General features: G+C 37.9%; 1 protein-coding gene across 2 annotated transcripts in view; it reads left to right on the top strand.

Annotated features, from left to right (window-relative positions):
- DGKH (diacylglycerol kinase eta) overlaps nucleotides 1-17,268 on the top strand; it is a 164,997-nt gene that overhangs the window by 106,513 nt on the left and 41,216 nt on the right. For both annotated transcript variants that reach the window (XM_080799853.1, XM_080799854.1), the window contains exons 7-13: nucleotides 494-619; nucleotides 4,765-4,867; nucleotides 5,926-6,085; nucleotides 8,096-8,204; nucleotides 8,332-8,471; nucleotides 11,730-11,814; nucleotides 16,202-16,287. In XM_080799853.1, the coding sequence (XP_080655979.1) occupies nucleotides 494-619; nucleotides 4,765-4,867; nucleotides 5,926-6,085; nucleotides 8,096-8,204; nucleotides 8,332-8,471; nucleotides 11,730-11,814; nucleotides 16,202-16,287 (809 nt within the window). The remainder of the gene's footprint in view (nucleotides 1-493; nucleotides 620-4,764; nucleotides 4,868-5,925; nucleotides 6,086-8,095; nucleotides 8,205-8,331; nucleotides 8,472-11,729; nucleotides 11,815-16,201; nucleotides 16,288-17,268) is intronic.

The following is a 17,268-nucleotide window of genomic DNA, read 5'->3' on the forward strand; positions in this document are numbered from 1 at the left end:
GCTCTTAAATTTTGAGGGAAATGCGAAGAGGGCTTGGCAATGATTGCTGCTCTGGGCTGGTGTTGGAGACGCTTATCTGACAGTAAAATATGGTTTAAGGCTGATCTCAGGTGTCTGTTCAGATGTTCACTCCTAAGACACTGGGGCCTCCTTTTGGCAGTGTCCCCTCCACCTTTAAAACCTTGTCGCCATGGCAACTTGCATAAGCATCTCTGATAGCACTTTGTAATCACTTCATGATAATGCCTTGACCTTCACTGCTCCCCAGTTATACTACAAATCCTGAAGGTCAGGGATATGGTCTTGCTTATTTTTGTATCCCTGTGGTGCTCAGGTCATAATAGAGGGTCAATAAAAGTGGACTAAATGAATGGGTGCCACAAGTGATACATATCTTGATTCCGTAGAATGAGAAATAATTGTAGACCTTCCCTAGGGTAAGAATGGTGTCCTACCGTCTTTAATTTGCCTGCTGTTTATTCTCTCTGCGTAGGTAGCTATGCCTCACCAATGGCTTGAGGGTAACTTGCCCGTGAGTGCCAAGTGTGCTGTCTGTGACAAAACGTGTGGGAGTGTTCTGCGTCTACAAGATTGGAAATGCCTTTGGTGTAAAACGATGGTGAGAATCCTTTCTAATTCCTCCATAATTTTTTTTTTGATCTATGTAATTTAGGAGTAAAGAATTTACAGACTAACAGAGCATGGTAGCATACATACCCACTGTAACATTCAACTTTTTCCAAAGTATATTCCTTCCAGTCTGGTTACTTTTTAAATATCCTTTTTGTAATGCCCTTGTCATCTGTTTTTTTTTTTTGTTGTTGGTTTTTTTTTGGTTTTTTTTGGTCTGAAGACCTTTTCCCCACAGTTTTGTTGTTTTTCGTTATGCTATAGCCACATTTGATGGTTTACTATTTTTAGCCCTGTTTTACCACCTGTTACACACAGAAAGCCACCAAATTTTGATTGACGTGCGAAGTATAATTTCAGTACAACCCTGTGCATGTTCTCTGACGGAACACCAAGTTCAGTCAGCCATGCACAGGTATAATTGAAATTAGATTTTTCTTTTAAAGATTTTATTTATTTATTTGAGAGAGAGAGAGCATGAGAGGGGAGGGTCAGAGGGAGAAGCAGACTCCCTGCTGAGCAGGGAGCCTGATGTGGGACTCGATCCCAGGACTCTGAGATCATGACTTGAGCCAAAGGCAGCCGCCTAAACAGCTGAGCCACCCAGGTGCTCTGAAATTAGATTTTTATATTACATATATATTATATAGATAAATGTTTTAAAACTTTCTCACATGTGTAAGAAAGCAATGAGAAGTACGCATGGCATATCATGGAGCCAACGGCAAGGCATGGTCCTGTCTGTGCCAGACTGTGTGAGGACTGGGCCCGGGGCTTCATGAGGGCAGTCAGAGCAGGAACTCCAAGTGGACTCAGGCCACTCAGAGGTTGGCGTGGTGCTCACCGTAATAGGGTGGGGAGGCAAAAGCTGTGGGTGCTCATCTCCGCACTGGGCGATGCCATCCAACTGTGACAGCGATTGCCTTGCATTGGGCTGATTTGTTTGGTCTTGTGTTGAGTCTTGGAAGTCACTTCCCACCCCCCCCAAAAAGGGTGGAAAACTCATTTCTTTCAGTAAGTATGATGTAGATCCTCAGAGGAGAATGATGTGAGTATGCTGGGTTGATTTCATAATTGGTGAGATTAATTCCATTTTTTTCCACGGGAAAAAGTAAGTCCTGCAATTTTTCAGTTGGGCCTGATAGGTGATCTGTTTCCTTCTTTTTTTTTTTTTTTTAAGATTATTTATTTATTTATTTGACAGACAGAGATCACAAGTAGGCAGAGCGGCAGGCAGAGAGAGAGGAGGAAGCAGGCTCCCTGCTGAGCAGAGAGCCCGATGTAGGGCTCGATCCCAGGACCCTGCGACCATGACCTGAGCCAAAGGCAGAGGGCTGAGCTACCCCCACCCACACTGAGCCACCCAGGCACTCCTCCTTATTTTTAAATAAAACTTGATTCTATCCTCATGCTTTTGTTATTCTTCATCAGTTAGCCCTTTTGTCAGCCACAGGTGTTACTTCTAATTTCTCTGATGCCCTGTAATATAATATATAGACTGTCTTAGGTACGTCTTTGGAGTTTTGGTGAAACTCTAACCCCTAAAACTCTCCTGTGGCACAACCCCAGGGTCAAGAATCACACGCTTCCCAACTGAGCCAGCCAGGCGCCCCAACATTCCTTATTTTATTTTATTTATTTATTTTTAAAGATTTTATTTATTTTTTTATTTAGAGAGAGATTGTGAGTGAGTTGGGGGGAGGGGCAGAAGGAGAGGAAGAGAAAGATGCTCAAGTAGACTCCCCACTGAGTGCGGGCCCTAACATGGGGCTCGATTTCTGGACTCCTGAGATCGTGACCTGAGCTGAAATAAAAGTCAACCGACTGAGCCGCCCAGGAGCCCTCCTGGCGTTTCCTTATTTTAAGAGTGCTCACAAAAGACCTGTAAGATAAAAATGTTATAAATAAATAAGAAAAATAAGTAAGTAAGTAAGTTAAGTAAAGTGCTCCCATAAGTGACATTTTAAAACTTCATCCCACCTAAGATTTCTCTTCAGAGGGGCAGCCTCTGATGTGTGTGCCTACTGCTAATTTCATTAGTCTGTACATCTGTTTCTCTGCTTCTGGAACTTCCGCTGTTCTCTTTTTGAAAAGAAAGCAGATTATGTATGTGATCAGTTACTTGAGAAAGGTTTTATAGAAGTTGTCTCTACCTGCTGTGTGTAGGTCTCTACTTTTATTTTCTCAGTGCTTTTTCAACTTTGCTAATGTTCATAGGAGGAGTTCATTAGCTACTTTACTTGCTCACTCTACTCGCCCTTTTAAAAATTTCATGAACAGTGTAGAAGGGTGTATACAGAATGTGGAAGGGGGCATTCTAGAATGTCTTCTCCCTCTTTTTTCTGGCAGAGTTAGATATCATCTTATCATGAAGTCGTTCCTGCCCTGTACTATGTCCATCGGACATTCAGGCCACTGTCTGAATGGGCCACTGTCACCTTGTCACCTCCTTCTCAGTCTTATACTTCCTATACAATATCACTTACCTCTTCACACATTATTTTGTCTTTAAAATAATGAGTTTCTGACAGAATATCTAGTTTGTAAACCAGTCACGTAGTTTAAACAGAGTAAAGTAAGACCATAGTTCCACAGCTCTAAAGAGTCCGTTTTTCTAGTTGTTGTCCAGTCTCTGAGTACAGTTTTACCTTTTTTATAAAAAGAGTGAAGATAGGATTTTATCTTCTGCTTTTTTCATTTAACATTGATATCAATATATTTGTTTTGCTCTGTAATTCTCATACTTCTTTAAAAAAGATTTTATTTATTTTTATTTGAGAGAGAGAGTGAGAGAGAGCATGAGAGGGGAGAAGATCAGAGGGAGAAGCAGACTCCCCGTGGAGGTGGGAGCCCAATGCAGACTTGATCCCAAGACTCTGGAATCATGACCTGAGCTGAAGGCAGTCGCTTAACCAACTGAGCCATCCAGGCACCCAATTCTCATACTTTTAAAAAAATTCCTTTTAAAACTACCTGTGCATGCTTGTTTTTTTTTTTGATCCATTTAAGATGTTAATTATTATAAATAATATTAGGGAACTATCCAAAATTAGGTCACCACATAAACAAGAGTCACTATTTAATTTCAGCTATTTTCTCAAAAGTTTTGATAAATAGGTGTTTAATTAAATATTTTATTAATTTTCTAAAAGGACTGATGAAATAAAGCTGTATTAAATTTAAGTGCTTTATGAAATGTCTGCTTTTACTGCTTAAAACATTTCCAGGCTCTTTAGGTAAGTACTTAAACTATTGTAAGCTCTCTGGGTTCTACTTAGCAAGTTAGCCCTGCTCCTGTTCACAATAGTATCTTGACTCACCTTGAAACTTTGTTTCTATGAAGTTCACACATTTACTGAGTGCCTATGATATATATCACTTTCCAGGATAAGTGTCCAATAATAAGACCTTTTCCTTTTCTTTACAGAGCCAGAAGTCTAGCCGAGAAAATAAGCATTCATGTATTTATACCTATAATAACATGAAAATGTTATATGTAAAAAAGGTGTGAATAGAAAGTTATAGGACCACTGCAGAAAGAGCAGACACATTACACATTTTATTTTCATTAAATTCTGTAAGAACATTACAAGGTAGAGGTCATCAGTTTTCTTTATGGATGATGATATTGACAAGTACTAGTGAACTTCCCTCCTTTCTCTTCCTCTCCCTTCCTCCTTCCATTCATTCCTCCCTTCTTCTCTCCTCTCCCCTTTCTTCCTCTGCACTCTGTTCTCCTCTCTTCCTCTCTCCTCATCTTCACTAGGCATGTCTTTTTTTTTTTTTTTTTTTTTAAGTAATATCTACACCCAGCGTGGGGCTCGAACTTCTAACCCCAAGGTCAAGAGGCTCATGCTCTACCGACTGAGCCAGCCTGATTCCACTCACCAGGCATTTCTTGATATACCCTACTTGCCTGCGATAATCATAAAAGTAGACTACACAGACCAAATCAAATTCCCATCTCTACAACAATCAGCCCATTCTTTAGCATTGTAAGTATTGTGCCATGAATTACTGAATATTTTGTGATATAGTTGATCTTCAATGATCACTTCCTTAGATGCAATTTATGCCATAATAAAACATTGATGCGTTTTTATGATTCTTGAAAGTTTGTTTGTTTGTTATTAGGTACACACTGCCTGCAAAGATTTATACCATCCTGTGTGTCCCCTTGGCCAATGTAAAGTGTCTGTCATACCTCCAATTGCACTGAATAGCACTGATTCTGATGGTATGTATCAGTAGTGTAAATATGTATATTCCTGGTGTATTAAATGTTGATTTGTACATTTACTTTCCTAGAACAAATTGAACTGTAATTGGTTATTCTGGTCAGTTTTTATATAAATCCATTTAAATTGCTGAACAGTACATTTAACTTTTAAAAGAACATTGTAGAATTAGAACTTAACATAGCTATTAATACACTGGTGAAATTACTAAACATAAGCCTTACAGATTTTACATTTCAGCAAGTAAAATAAGATCATTATTCTATAACAAAATATAATCCAAAAGATTAATTTTTGTGTATTCTTTTTTCCTTCTGTAATTGAAATCACCCATCAGCATAGCTCTTATTAAAATCTGTTTTCCTATAATTTCCTTGGAGGAACTTATATTTCTATAAATTCCATCACTTTTTCCAGAATCTTACAACTTGGTTAAAGTGCTAAAGAACCCTGCCTTCCTTCTAAGCAAACCATATTACAAAAAGCTTTTACCATATGCTGTTATTAAAGTTTTACATTAATAAAGTGCTTTATGATTTTCAGACTTTTTATGTTAATTATGTCGATAGATACTATAAATATGAGGATATAGCTTGCAAAAGATGTGATTTTTTAAACCTGTGCTATAAACAGCCCTCCCCGCAAGCCCTGATAAATCAAGCTTCTATTATTTATGATAAATTTTAAAGTATTTTCTAAAGCCTCATGAGGGAGAAGTTAAAACATTTTATAATACTGACTATGAACATAAATTCTTTGACAAATGTGAACTTGGAGACTCATTGGTATTAAGGTAGGTGGTACCTCTTCAATATTCTATGATTAATACTTTCACCATCTTTGGTAGGATTTTTCATTATAGAGCATATTTTAAAAGATAAGTTCTATCGTCTTAGTATGTAAGTAAAACTCTCCATTTGGGGGGCTAAATTTTAATTTATTGTTCAAGTAATAAACAAGGTTCTTTATGAATTTATGTTCTTTTCTCTGAAGTTTTGTCAGTAGTTTAAAACAGGCAGCCGTTCATATTGATCCTATGTTGTGTGTTTTTTTACAGGTTTCTGTAGAGCGACATTTTCATTCTGTGTTAGTCCTCTACTGGTTTTTGTCAATTCTAAGAGTGGAGATAATCAGGGAGTAAAGTTCCTTCGTCGATTTAAACAGTTGCTAAATCCGGCTCAGGTGTTTGATTTAATGAACGGAGGTCCTCATTTAGGGTAATTGATTATTGATAAATCTCATTGAAATGAAATAGCACTAAGCATGAAATATGTTTGATTTTTCAGTTTGTGAAGATTGTCGATTCATCGAGACATCTCTGTATTGATCTTCCCACTCTTCCCTTTTTTAAAGCTCTAATTCTAAATTTTAACTTCACCTTTTGATATTTATATAACTTCCTTATGTGCTGAAAACTCCAAAATTTGTTCAGAAAATGTTTGAGAATATATCCTGCCTCAACAACACTAATGGTTTGCTTAGCTCTAAGAAAGATCAACTTGTGTAAATATAGAAATACCCGTTAACTTTAGAAAATGATCTTCATGGAAGGCTAGCAGCATTGATTTTTATGTAATACAAATAATCAATTATTTAACCAAAGCCCAGACACCACTGTGGGTCTCAAGGACAGCTCCTCAAGGACTTGAGACTCAATTCCTACATGAATGACAAAAAACACTGGTGTTGATTGTTCTTTTCAGCTTTCTGGAATGTCCTCTAACTTACAATCTGAAAAAAATTTAAATGATTTTCAGTGAGGGAAAATATGCTTTATGGTACTTTTAATACATTTTTGGTGTGTGTATATGACTTTGTTGAGGAGGTGATATTGGATCACCTGAACCTGGGTTCTTGCAACCTCTTCATTATTTACTTCTGCCAACTCCACTTTTCTCTTGGGTTCCACTGTCATACTTTAAAGCATGAACACAGATGTAAAAATGGGAATTTTAGATACTCTAAAAAGGCCCTGGATTTTTAATTTAATACTTTCCTGTCTTTTCTCTCACCTGCCTCAGTCAGTCTGTGTGCCTCTGTTCACTTCTCTTCAGATTTCTTTCTTCTTGTTTCTGTTGCCTTCTTGCTAAGTCTCAGGCCCTCTGGTCCTGTTGATGTTGGTCTTCATCCTTTCCCAATGCTCCCCCCCCGCACCCCACCCCATGTCTCCTTGTACATGTCTTCCCCTTGTTTGGGTCTGGCATTTCCTCACCCGGCCTCACCTCTCAAGTGTGTCTCTGGCATTGCTGTTTAGCTGTGTCTCCCTTTCTAGCACGTCTGTTTCATAATCCTTCACAGTTCCTATATCTTATTTTATTTACGTGTACTTTTCCCACCCATCCTTTATGATTCCAAGGAAGGCCCTTTGTGAAACTTCTTGAGATTGTCTTGACAGCACATTTTATAAGGTTTCCACAGTACTCGAGGTGTACAAAGGTACATTCAGGAGGTGGGATGTGTCCAAAGTTAAGATGAAGGAAGGACAGAGGTAAAAGACTAACCCAGACTAGGGGACGAGGGGGAGGAAAAGCAAGTGGCTGTCTGAAAAGTGGTATGTCGGCAGGGTTTGGTGGATCCCTTTAGGAACTGACTTGAGTGTCAATAATATCAGTGCCCTAGATTCTCCACCCCCGGTTTGTAATATGCCATTCTTAAGGAAATCACATATTCTTGTAATGAGAAGAAAAAAAAAATCACTACTTTTACCCTGTTTTATCACTTACCTTTCATTTTCTTTTTTTGTTTTTTTTTTTTAAGATTTTAATTTATTTATTTGACAGAGAGAGCAAGAGATCACAAGCAGGCAGAGAAGCAGGCAGAGAGAGAGGAAATGGGCTCCCTCCTGAACAGAGAGCCTGATGCGGGGATTGATCCCAGGACCCTGAGATCATGACCTGAGCCTAAGGCAGAGGCTTAACCCACTGAGCCACCCAGGCGCCCCACCTTTCATTTTCTTTCCTGGGTTCTGCTTCTTTGTTTTCTCATTTCTCACTCCCCTTCCCTCCTAATTCTATCTCCATTTCTACTTATAATCCCCTTTCCTCTTAATGAGTAAGAAGTTTTCTCAAGTTAAAAATTGCACTTCCATCTTTATAGTATCATTAATATGTATGTAAGCATTCTTATATTTGATCTGAACACAAATACCAATATGTACAGAATAACAAAGAATTGGGGAAAGTGATTTTTATTTATTTATATTAAAATAAAATACTTTTTGCTTTCAGTTTAAGATTATTCCAGAAGTTTGACAATTTCCGAATTCTTGTTTGTGGAGGAGATGGAAGTGTAGGTTGGGTCTTGTCAGAAATTGATAAGCTCAACTTGAATAAACAGGCAAGTACTAAATCTTTTCATGACTCGTTAACATGAATGTATACTAACCTGCTGACCAGAGGAGGGCAGAAGCGTCGTGGCTCCTTTCTCATCTTGCCTGAGATCTCCCTGTTGTGCTCTCTTCCAGTGTCAGCTGGGAGTATTGCCTTTGGGTACAGGAAATGACCTTGCCCGGGTTCTAGGCTGGGGTGGTTCCTACGACGATGACACCCAACTTCCTCAAATTCTAGAGAAGCTGGAACGTGCCAGTACCAAAATGCTAGACAGGTAAAAGGGAATTTTCTTCTAACACTAGCCTGAAAATGGCATACTGACATCATTTTTGGCAGTTGAAATTTTACGAACTGTAAGCTCGATGAGGATGGACTTCCTGGTCTTACGCACTCTTTTCACACCTGAGGTCTACTGACTTGCGTAAACACTCAATAAATATATTTTTGGGGTGGATGGATAAATTGTAACAAAAACTGAGAAAACTAGTCTAATGAACCCACTGTTTTAAAAATAGAACATCCTGCTGGTAGAGCACTTACTTTTCATTGTTGGTTCAGGTCAGAAGACTTAAGCAGTTCATTTTGTGTGGGGGCTTTTGATGACTGTAATGGCTATGGCCCCATTGTCCTGTGGCTTCATTAAAGCTAAGGAAGATGTATAAGCTTGAGATGTGTTAGAATATCTCTTCTTGATTATGCGTATTAAAAATGAATTGAACCAACAAAGAACTAAATACTAAACAAGACAATCCTTTCCCAGTGACTGGGAAATACTAAGAACACCACATCAAGGAATTACTACTGTGTTTGTGGTATCCTTGATCACATTTCAACTTCTTTCCCTCTAAATGCTCCGTGTATAAAAAAGGAAATCACCGTATGTGTACCCTGAGTATTATAAAGAAGGTGGGTAGGATTGGGACCCAGTGAGCAGTAACCACCCCTTCCTCCACCATAGGTAGAAAACAACTGTCAGAATATCATTATAAACTTAAGCTATCATGAATCAAAACAACTTTGATAGGATTAGCCGTCTGTGGAACTGTTCCCGAAAATAACAAAATCTCATCAGGGAGCCACCAATCTAAAATGTAATTACTCTAAAATGAGCTATAACCTAATTAATTGTAACCTTGCCCATCATAAGGTAATGTATAATGGTTGATTCCTTTGCTGACAGGATATTTAAAAAGAGCTGGGCTGTAGAGCTTCTGTCTGTAGTTATCCAAAACTATTCGTGAGAGGGATACCCCCCTACCTGGGGTGTATAAAGTGGATTCCGTCTCCAGTCTTTAAAAGAACCTGGAGGTGATTTCCCAATTCTGTGCTTACCAAACCACACACAAAAAATGGCTTTTTGCACAAATTTAAACACGATTCTCACTGCATCCCAGGAAATGCTGCTAGACATTTCCTCCACACTGGGTGTGTGCTTTTCCTTTGTGTGTTAGAAAAATTAACTTCTCCAGGTGGTCCGCAGAGGAACAGTGCCCTCATGGCAAGAGTCTTTGATACAGACCTGCATACAACAAAGGAAGAGAAACATCAAAAGAGGCTGGAGAACCTACAACCATTATTGGAAACATAAGGCTATTTCGTTCCGGTGTTGTCTTCACTAAGAATACTGTTGGGAAAGAACGGGTGGCAGAAGTCACCGTTTAATATTATTTGAATTACAGAAACTTTTTGTTTTTAATCAATTGATTTGCTCCTCAAAACAACACTGTTAGGCGGCTAAGAACAACATTATTATGACGATTTTACAGAGATGAAAGTTGAGGCTTGTGGAGACAGTGAGAAGAATTTTTTTTTTGTCTGCCTGGTACTTTTACTTGCTTTACTTATCTCATTTAATCATCCCTACACACCTAATGCTGAATGAAATTATAATCTCCATCTTACAGGTAAAATGGTTGGGGAGTGTCACATAGCTCATAAGTGGTAGAACTAACTGGCACTCTTTTCTGGAATCCTGACTCTAGTTCTCAAGCTCTTTCCTCAGCACCATGTACTGTGTCCTCCTTAACGCACACGTGCGTCAGATAGGGTCCGGCCCTCCGGCCTCTGACTTGGTTAGCTGGTCCCAGTACGCATCCTTTCTTAATTTGTCCCGCCACTTTCTCCTCTGTCTTTGGCTCCAGCCATTTTCTATCAAGGGAGGAGGGACAGCATGGAAGGTACAGCAAACTTAAGATGTTTGGATTTCTTTCCAATTTCTTTCACTGTCCTTCAACTGGAGGAGTATTTCAGCTATAAGGAACTTCACTTTCATGTTTCTCATGGTGGTCTTCCCTCTTTGGCTATCTACAGAGTTTCTTTATTTTATGTATTTTCTGCACCAGGATATAAACTTCATTTGGAAAGTCTTAATCAGCATTCTGTTTCCAGACCATGGAATGCTGTCTGTTATTTTGAGATGTTCAATAAGTGTTGCATGAATGAATGAATGGCTTTTGGTGCCCAAATATCTGTTCCTTGATAGTATATTCATGTCAAGAGTTGAGAAGTAGCTATAGGTATTCAGTTTTTACCTTCTAACATACAACCTATGGCTTTGGGGGAGATTTTCTGGGAATTTGGATTTTTATGCAAAGACTTATTAGTTTAAATGACACACTCAGCTCTGTTTAAGTACTGATGCTAATCTTGGGATTTTCCCCTAGGTTCTGTTACTGGCTTCAACCATGATATGCTTTTCTTAAAATGCATATGTTACGGTACTGCTTTTATTATGCTTTGTGTCTTTATAAAATCGTGATTTCACATCCTGTTACTGACAACAGAAATGTCCCTACCCACTGTTCTTCCCAAACTGTGAAATTATTTTAGATGAAGACTGGATTTATCTGGAGTTGATTGCTTAACACCAAGTGATTCAGTGTTTGGTTTGAAATTAATATTTACAGCTAATTGAAATAAATTTGCTTCAAGTGTTAAGAAGTTAATTATTATTTCTGTTAATTTTTTCTTCTCAACCCCATGCTTACTTTCTTACTTATTTTAAGGAGAGGTATTTAGTTAATTTTCATTTCATGTATGTATAAGCTGACTTGGCAAGACTGGTTGGTACACAGAGAATGATTTATCTTTCCTTGGCACTATGCATTTGTTTAATCTGGGACATTGTTTTAGAACTTTGGGATGTGATCCATTAGTAACCTGTGAATCTAATTAGTCACTTGCAGTGAACATTATTTAAGAAGTGAAAGAAAAAAGAAAAGTTAGAATGGATTGCACTAGTAAAGAAGGGAAAGTTTTGTTATATGTGTGCATTTCTGACTGTGGGTCATGGCCTTTAAAAAGTTTGGGAGTTCCTAATCAGAGGATTGGTAAGATATGGACATCGTAAAGTATGACTTCAGAATTTTATGAGATTACCAAAATTCCATCTCTTTCCTAAATGTTTGGTTGTTTTAGATACAATAAACCACAGTTCATGCATATATGTGCACATGTATATACATGAGGTAAGAACAAAGTCAGTTTATTACATTTTAAAGGAATTTTAGACCAAAGATTTTTCTCCCTTCAGGTGGAGTATAATGACCTATGAACTCAAATTGCCACCAAAGGCTTCTCTACTTCCAGAACCTCCAGAAGCATCGGAAGAATTTTATGTAAGACTTTAACCCTTTGCCTCTTTATCATTTGGAAATAGGGGTGAATATCTTGAACAAATAAGAAAACTTTAGAAGATATGGTAGCATGTTTGCTTCATTTTATGTTTTATTGTGTTGGGTATGGGCTTATTGACTACTTCTAGTCCTCTGCCCCAGAAGAAAGAATCCTTACGATTTAGGTTAGTGTCCTTCTATGAACACTGTCCTGGGATTGTGAACTTGGCCATATCACTCACTGTCATGAGCCTCCATTACTTTATCTGTAGAGCAAGTTCCTGATGTTGGGAGGAGTAAACACAGGACCCAATGTGTATAACGCACCAGGCATGTGAGTTCCCTTCCCCTACCTTGGATAGTTCTCCCTCACTATTCCACCTGCCTGCTTCCGTTTACCAACAGGGCTCTAGGGAAGGCCCGCGGACGAGTGGTTCCTGTTAGCTTTTACTCATCTTCTGCTTTGGCCATAGACACCTGTCTGACCAGTAGGTATTAGCTCAGCAATTTCCAAACACACCAGTGCTTGTGGGCAGAGTATTATATGATTTCTCTCTTCCCACTTTGCCTCTTCATTGAGGATTCACCATTACAAGTTTCCCCATGAAGCCAATGGGCATGATAAAACAGTGGAAGAAAGAGCGTTCACTTCATTCCATCCCTGCTGCAGACCGGTCAGCACTCTAGTTCTTAGATATTTAAAGATTGAGTGTTTTGACTAAACCTCAAAGCGCTGGAGGATTGAAACAGATCCTAATTTTCAAGGGATTATCCTCTGACTGACAAACTGTTTGATCTATGATAACTTATTTTTCCCTCTAGGAAAATTCATCTGTTTATTTACAGTTGAAATCTCTGTTTTGTCATTAGGAAAATTATAAACATGTCAAAACTAAGGAAAGGAATGATAACTAGAAACAGGACTATTCCTTAAAGAAGCTAGTTATAATTGAACACTTTTCTTTTTTAATCTAAAAGTAACAAAAACTGCTTCTAAAAAATATGGAAAATACAAAAATAATTGGAAAAAATAATCTTACCTATAGCCCTGACAAAGATAATTCCTATTAAAGATTAATATGTTTACTACTTTATTTTCAACAGTATTTTTATTTATAGTATTTTATCCAACTATAAATATAATACTTGTTCTTATAGAAACCAGTCTTTTTTCTTAATAGTATCTTTGTAAATGATATTAATTTTCTCCCCAGAGGGACAAAAAGGGGAATTCTTTTGTTCCATTTACTTCAGAGAGGTCTATTTCCTAGACCTAGGTCTATTAACTTTACAATAATAAAGGTAAACAATTTACTTTTATTACATATATATAGTCGCTAAATATGAGATACAGTTGTAACTACATGGAAAAAAATCTTTTTTTTAGTATAAAAAGGTTTTGAATAAGACTTAATTTACTTTGTTTTTTTTTTTTGTTAAAATATTGTATAACAAAGGGATGGCTTGCCTTAAGATTAGAAGTTAAATGAATGTTGCATATCACTCCACTAGTGGCCATGTGTCCTTTTTGCCTTTAAAACTATAATAAAAGCAAGTTGAACCTTCCGTCTTAGGCTCAATCTAATTCCCCAGCTTATATTTTTTTAAGTATTCATTTTAAATTCCTTTATGCATGATTGTGAAATTATTATTTTTCCAGTTTTCCTTAAAAGGGCACAAATGTGGTTGAACTTCCTAATTATCTTATTAACTTAGCATTCCACTGGCATTGTAGAGTCGCAGAGCTTAAAGAATTGTGACAGTTTTATTAACTCCTTATGGCCATAATTAAGTAATTCTGTTTACTGTTGTACTATTTAAATCTAGAAAAAACAAGGATTCCATGATTCCTTTCAGTAACAATGGTTCTGTTAATACTCAATATTAGGAAACATGTTGCTTACATTTAACGTGAAATCCCCTTGTCGTCATGTACTTTTCTCTTCTATCCCTTTGCGAATGAATATGTGTCCCCCCTGTGACATCATGCTCAGTTCACACCTGTCCTTACCTCAGGTATCACCTGCTCCAAGAAACCATCCTTCATCCCCCAAGCCCTAGTACCCTCTCCTTCTTTACGAGTTCGATGGCCCCCTTCCATTATCTTGGTGCTATTGTACTGTCAAGACCAGGCAAAGTGTTATTCATTCACCATTGCATTGTCATCTGGTGTTGGGACTGGCACAGGGTGGACAGTCAATAAACAATTCGTAACGTCATTTTTTGGTCTAAATACCAAACGCTCTTGGAACTATGGGCATCTTGTTATCCAAGCCCTCTGGCCTTGTGTATTTCTTGGAAGCCCGATTCCCATCGCATTCAGATTAGATTAAAAGTTTTTTGAGGCAAGAGTCATTGTTTTCGTCTCTTTTGTATCATACCCCTATCACACCGGTATACCCCTGTCACACTGGTCTAGTGAGTCAGTAGCTGCTTATTTATTAATGGTAAGGTCATCAAAAAGAAGGTGTGAGCTGCTGTCTCTCACCAACTCCCTGAAAATGGGAGAGAATATCTTCAAATCTCTGGAAATGAAATTCTTCCTATTAATTTGTTTTTAAATTTACTCTTATTGAAAGCGTCTTTCTGTTTCTTTCTGTTTCCTAGCTGTTTGGTTACAGCATGCTAAGATGTTACAACTTTATTTGTAAATTATATTTATTATTTCTTTCAAAGGGCTCTTAAGTTGTTAGGACATAGGTACTAATTAAGTTGTTTGTACTTAACTACTGTTAGGGATTCCTTTTGGCCTTGGGGTACTGTGACAAAATCGTTCAGACATTAAGGATGCAATGAGGCCAGAAAGTTGGAGAATCTCTGTTCTTGGGGGAGGGGCAGACAGTAAATGATCAGCTATGTTTAAGTTTTCTCCAGGGCATAATGGTTGCACAGAAGAGAGGATGTTTCATCTGGCAAGCTCAGTGACGTCTTTACAGAGGAGGTTGTACGTGAACTGGGTTTTTGGCGCAAAAAAAGAGAAGTTGGAATTAGCCAGTTGAGAAAGAGCATGACATAGAACCTCATAGTAAGGACCTTGGTACATTTGGGGCCCTGCAGGTAATACTGTCAGGTTAGAGTGGGTGGTGCAAGGCAAGAGCATCAAAACACATGACAGGGAGAGAAGGAGGATTTGGATCATGGAGAATCCTGGGAATTATGGAAGGTCTTGCATGTTAGCTGAAGACTTTTGACTTTATCTGAAATGTAAGGGGGGGAGATCCCCTCAGACATGAGAGATGTAGTGTGATCAGATTTGTGTTTTAGGAAAAAAAAAAAAAATCAGTGTGCCAGGAAGTGGAGAATGGTTTGAGAGGAAGAAGAGAGACATAGGGATCCCAACTACCAGGCTGTTATAATGACACACTTGAGAAATGACAAAATTCATATTTGACAAATACTGTTAACCATCCATCCATTCACCATCCCCAACTCCCACCCCCAGAACCACTCTCTCTGCTTCTAAAAGCACAGATTATTTTTGTCTGTTTCTGTATTTATAAAAGGAACGCTTTTGTAAGCAGCCCTTCTCTGAATCCTTCCCATTCAACTTGACGTCCGTGGGATTCATCCATTTTGTGGCATAGTTGTAAATCACGCATTGTCATTGCTCCACGATAGTCACTGCGCAGATACGCTACATTCTGTTACCCATGCTACTGTTGAAGGAAGGCCGCTGTGAGCGTTTTCTAGCACGTGTCTTCTGGTGAATGCACATCGCGTTTCTTAGCGGTATATATGTATGTAGAAATGGAATTGCTGGGTCCTATGCAGTATGCCCGTGTACAGCTTTGACAGACACTTAGCAGTGTTCTAGAGTGTTTTTATCAGCTCCTGCCTCCCACTGGCAGTGAGTGAGAGTTCTGTTGCTCCAGAACCTCACCGGGGTTTCGCACTTCCCAGGCGTAGTACTGTTTTTGCTTTCATTGTAGCTTTTCTGGTGGATACTCCATTGTGGTTACAGCTTGTGTTTGCAGAAACAAACACAAGCTGATGGCTGATGAGGTTGATCACCTGTCATCGGCTGTGGCCTGTTGGTATTATCTTCTTTAAATTTCTAGTCTTTTGCCCATTTTTCATTGGTCATCTGGTGCATTTTTGTGCAGATGCAGATGGGTTCTTTAGCTATTAAGCTGTTCGAAATTTTTTTTAATTTAATGGATTTTATGGGTTTTTTTTAAGACTCTAGATTAAGGAATTTCAGAAGCAAAAAGCCTTTTATGGAAAGAAAGTTTTATTTATTTCGTATGATGACTCTTTTGTATATTTCATTATAATCATTGCCCTGTGTCGTGTGTGTCCTGAATGGTCCCAGTTTAAAAGCAGTAATAACTGAGCGGTATAAATGCCAGAAACGATAATACAGTGTAGGGTTTTTTTGTTTTGTTTTCAGATGACAATTTATGAGGACTCCGTTGCAGCTCATCTTACAAAAATTCTCAATTCTGATGAACATGCTGTGGTCATATCATCTGCCAAGTGAGTGACAAAGTTGAAGCCATGAAACAGTTACACGGTGAAAATGCTCATTCCTACCATTTATGTCAGTTTTTTGTGATTTTTTTTTCTCCCCAAAAATTCATGAGGTAGTTTACAGAGTTAGATGTACTAAACTTGCATTGTGTTGTTTTTTTTTAATCACTTTACCATCTTGTTTGCAGTGGAGTATATATTTAGAGGGGTTTTTTTGGATGCTTAATCTGAAATATTTTTATCAGAATAGTGCGGTGTTTAGATTTTAACTAATCTAAGCTCCTATTTAAAGAAGCATTCATATATTAACTAAATTGAATTTACATAAAAAATTAAAAATAAATAATAAATAAAATAAAGAAGCATTTATAATTAATTATAATATGAAAAACACATTTCACTATAATTTATTATTTCCATAAACACTACTCTTTAGGAATTGTTTACATCAGGAAAGGGAAGATATTGAAGAGATTTTGCAAGATGACATCAGCATGTTTAAATCACATAATTATGTTTTAATTCAGAGTTGTCAGATTTTAGTTAAATTGATTCTGTACATGGAGCCAGAGCTACTTGATTTTATTATCCCAAATGTTACGTGCCCGGAACTTAGAATTTCGTTTTGAAGCATCCTACACTGATGTCCTGAGACCTAGAAAGTCAACTAGAGGCAAGGGCGAAACCCACTGCAATTTTCAGCTGGTAAGCAGGGGTAAAAGCATGCTTTACAATTCTCACCTAGCAAGGAAATATTACTCTTCTACATAAAAAAGAGAAAAAGGAGAAGTAAAGAAAGAGAGTGAGGGATTCGGGAAGCGGTGGGGACAAAAATATACCAATGTTAGTATATTATATACTTAGTTTGCAAAGAATCAAGGGAAGACAAGATAAATCATTATATAAACAGATTTGCTTGTGACAGAGTATAAATGTCGTGACAATTGCTTTTGATGCCATAAGCCCCAGGAATAGGAAACAGGACTT

This window comes from Martes martes (assembly GCF_963455335.1).
Source record: "Martes martes genome assembly, chromosome: 3".
In the NCBI taxonomy this organism is placed as follows: domain Eukaryota; kingdom Metazoa; phylum Chordata; class Mammalia; order Carnivora; family Mustelidae; genus Martes; species Martes martes.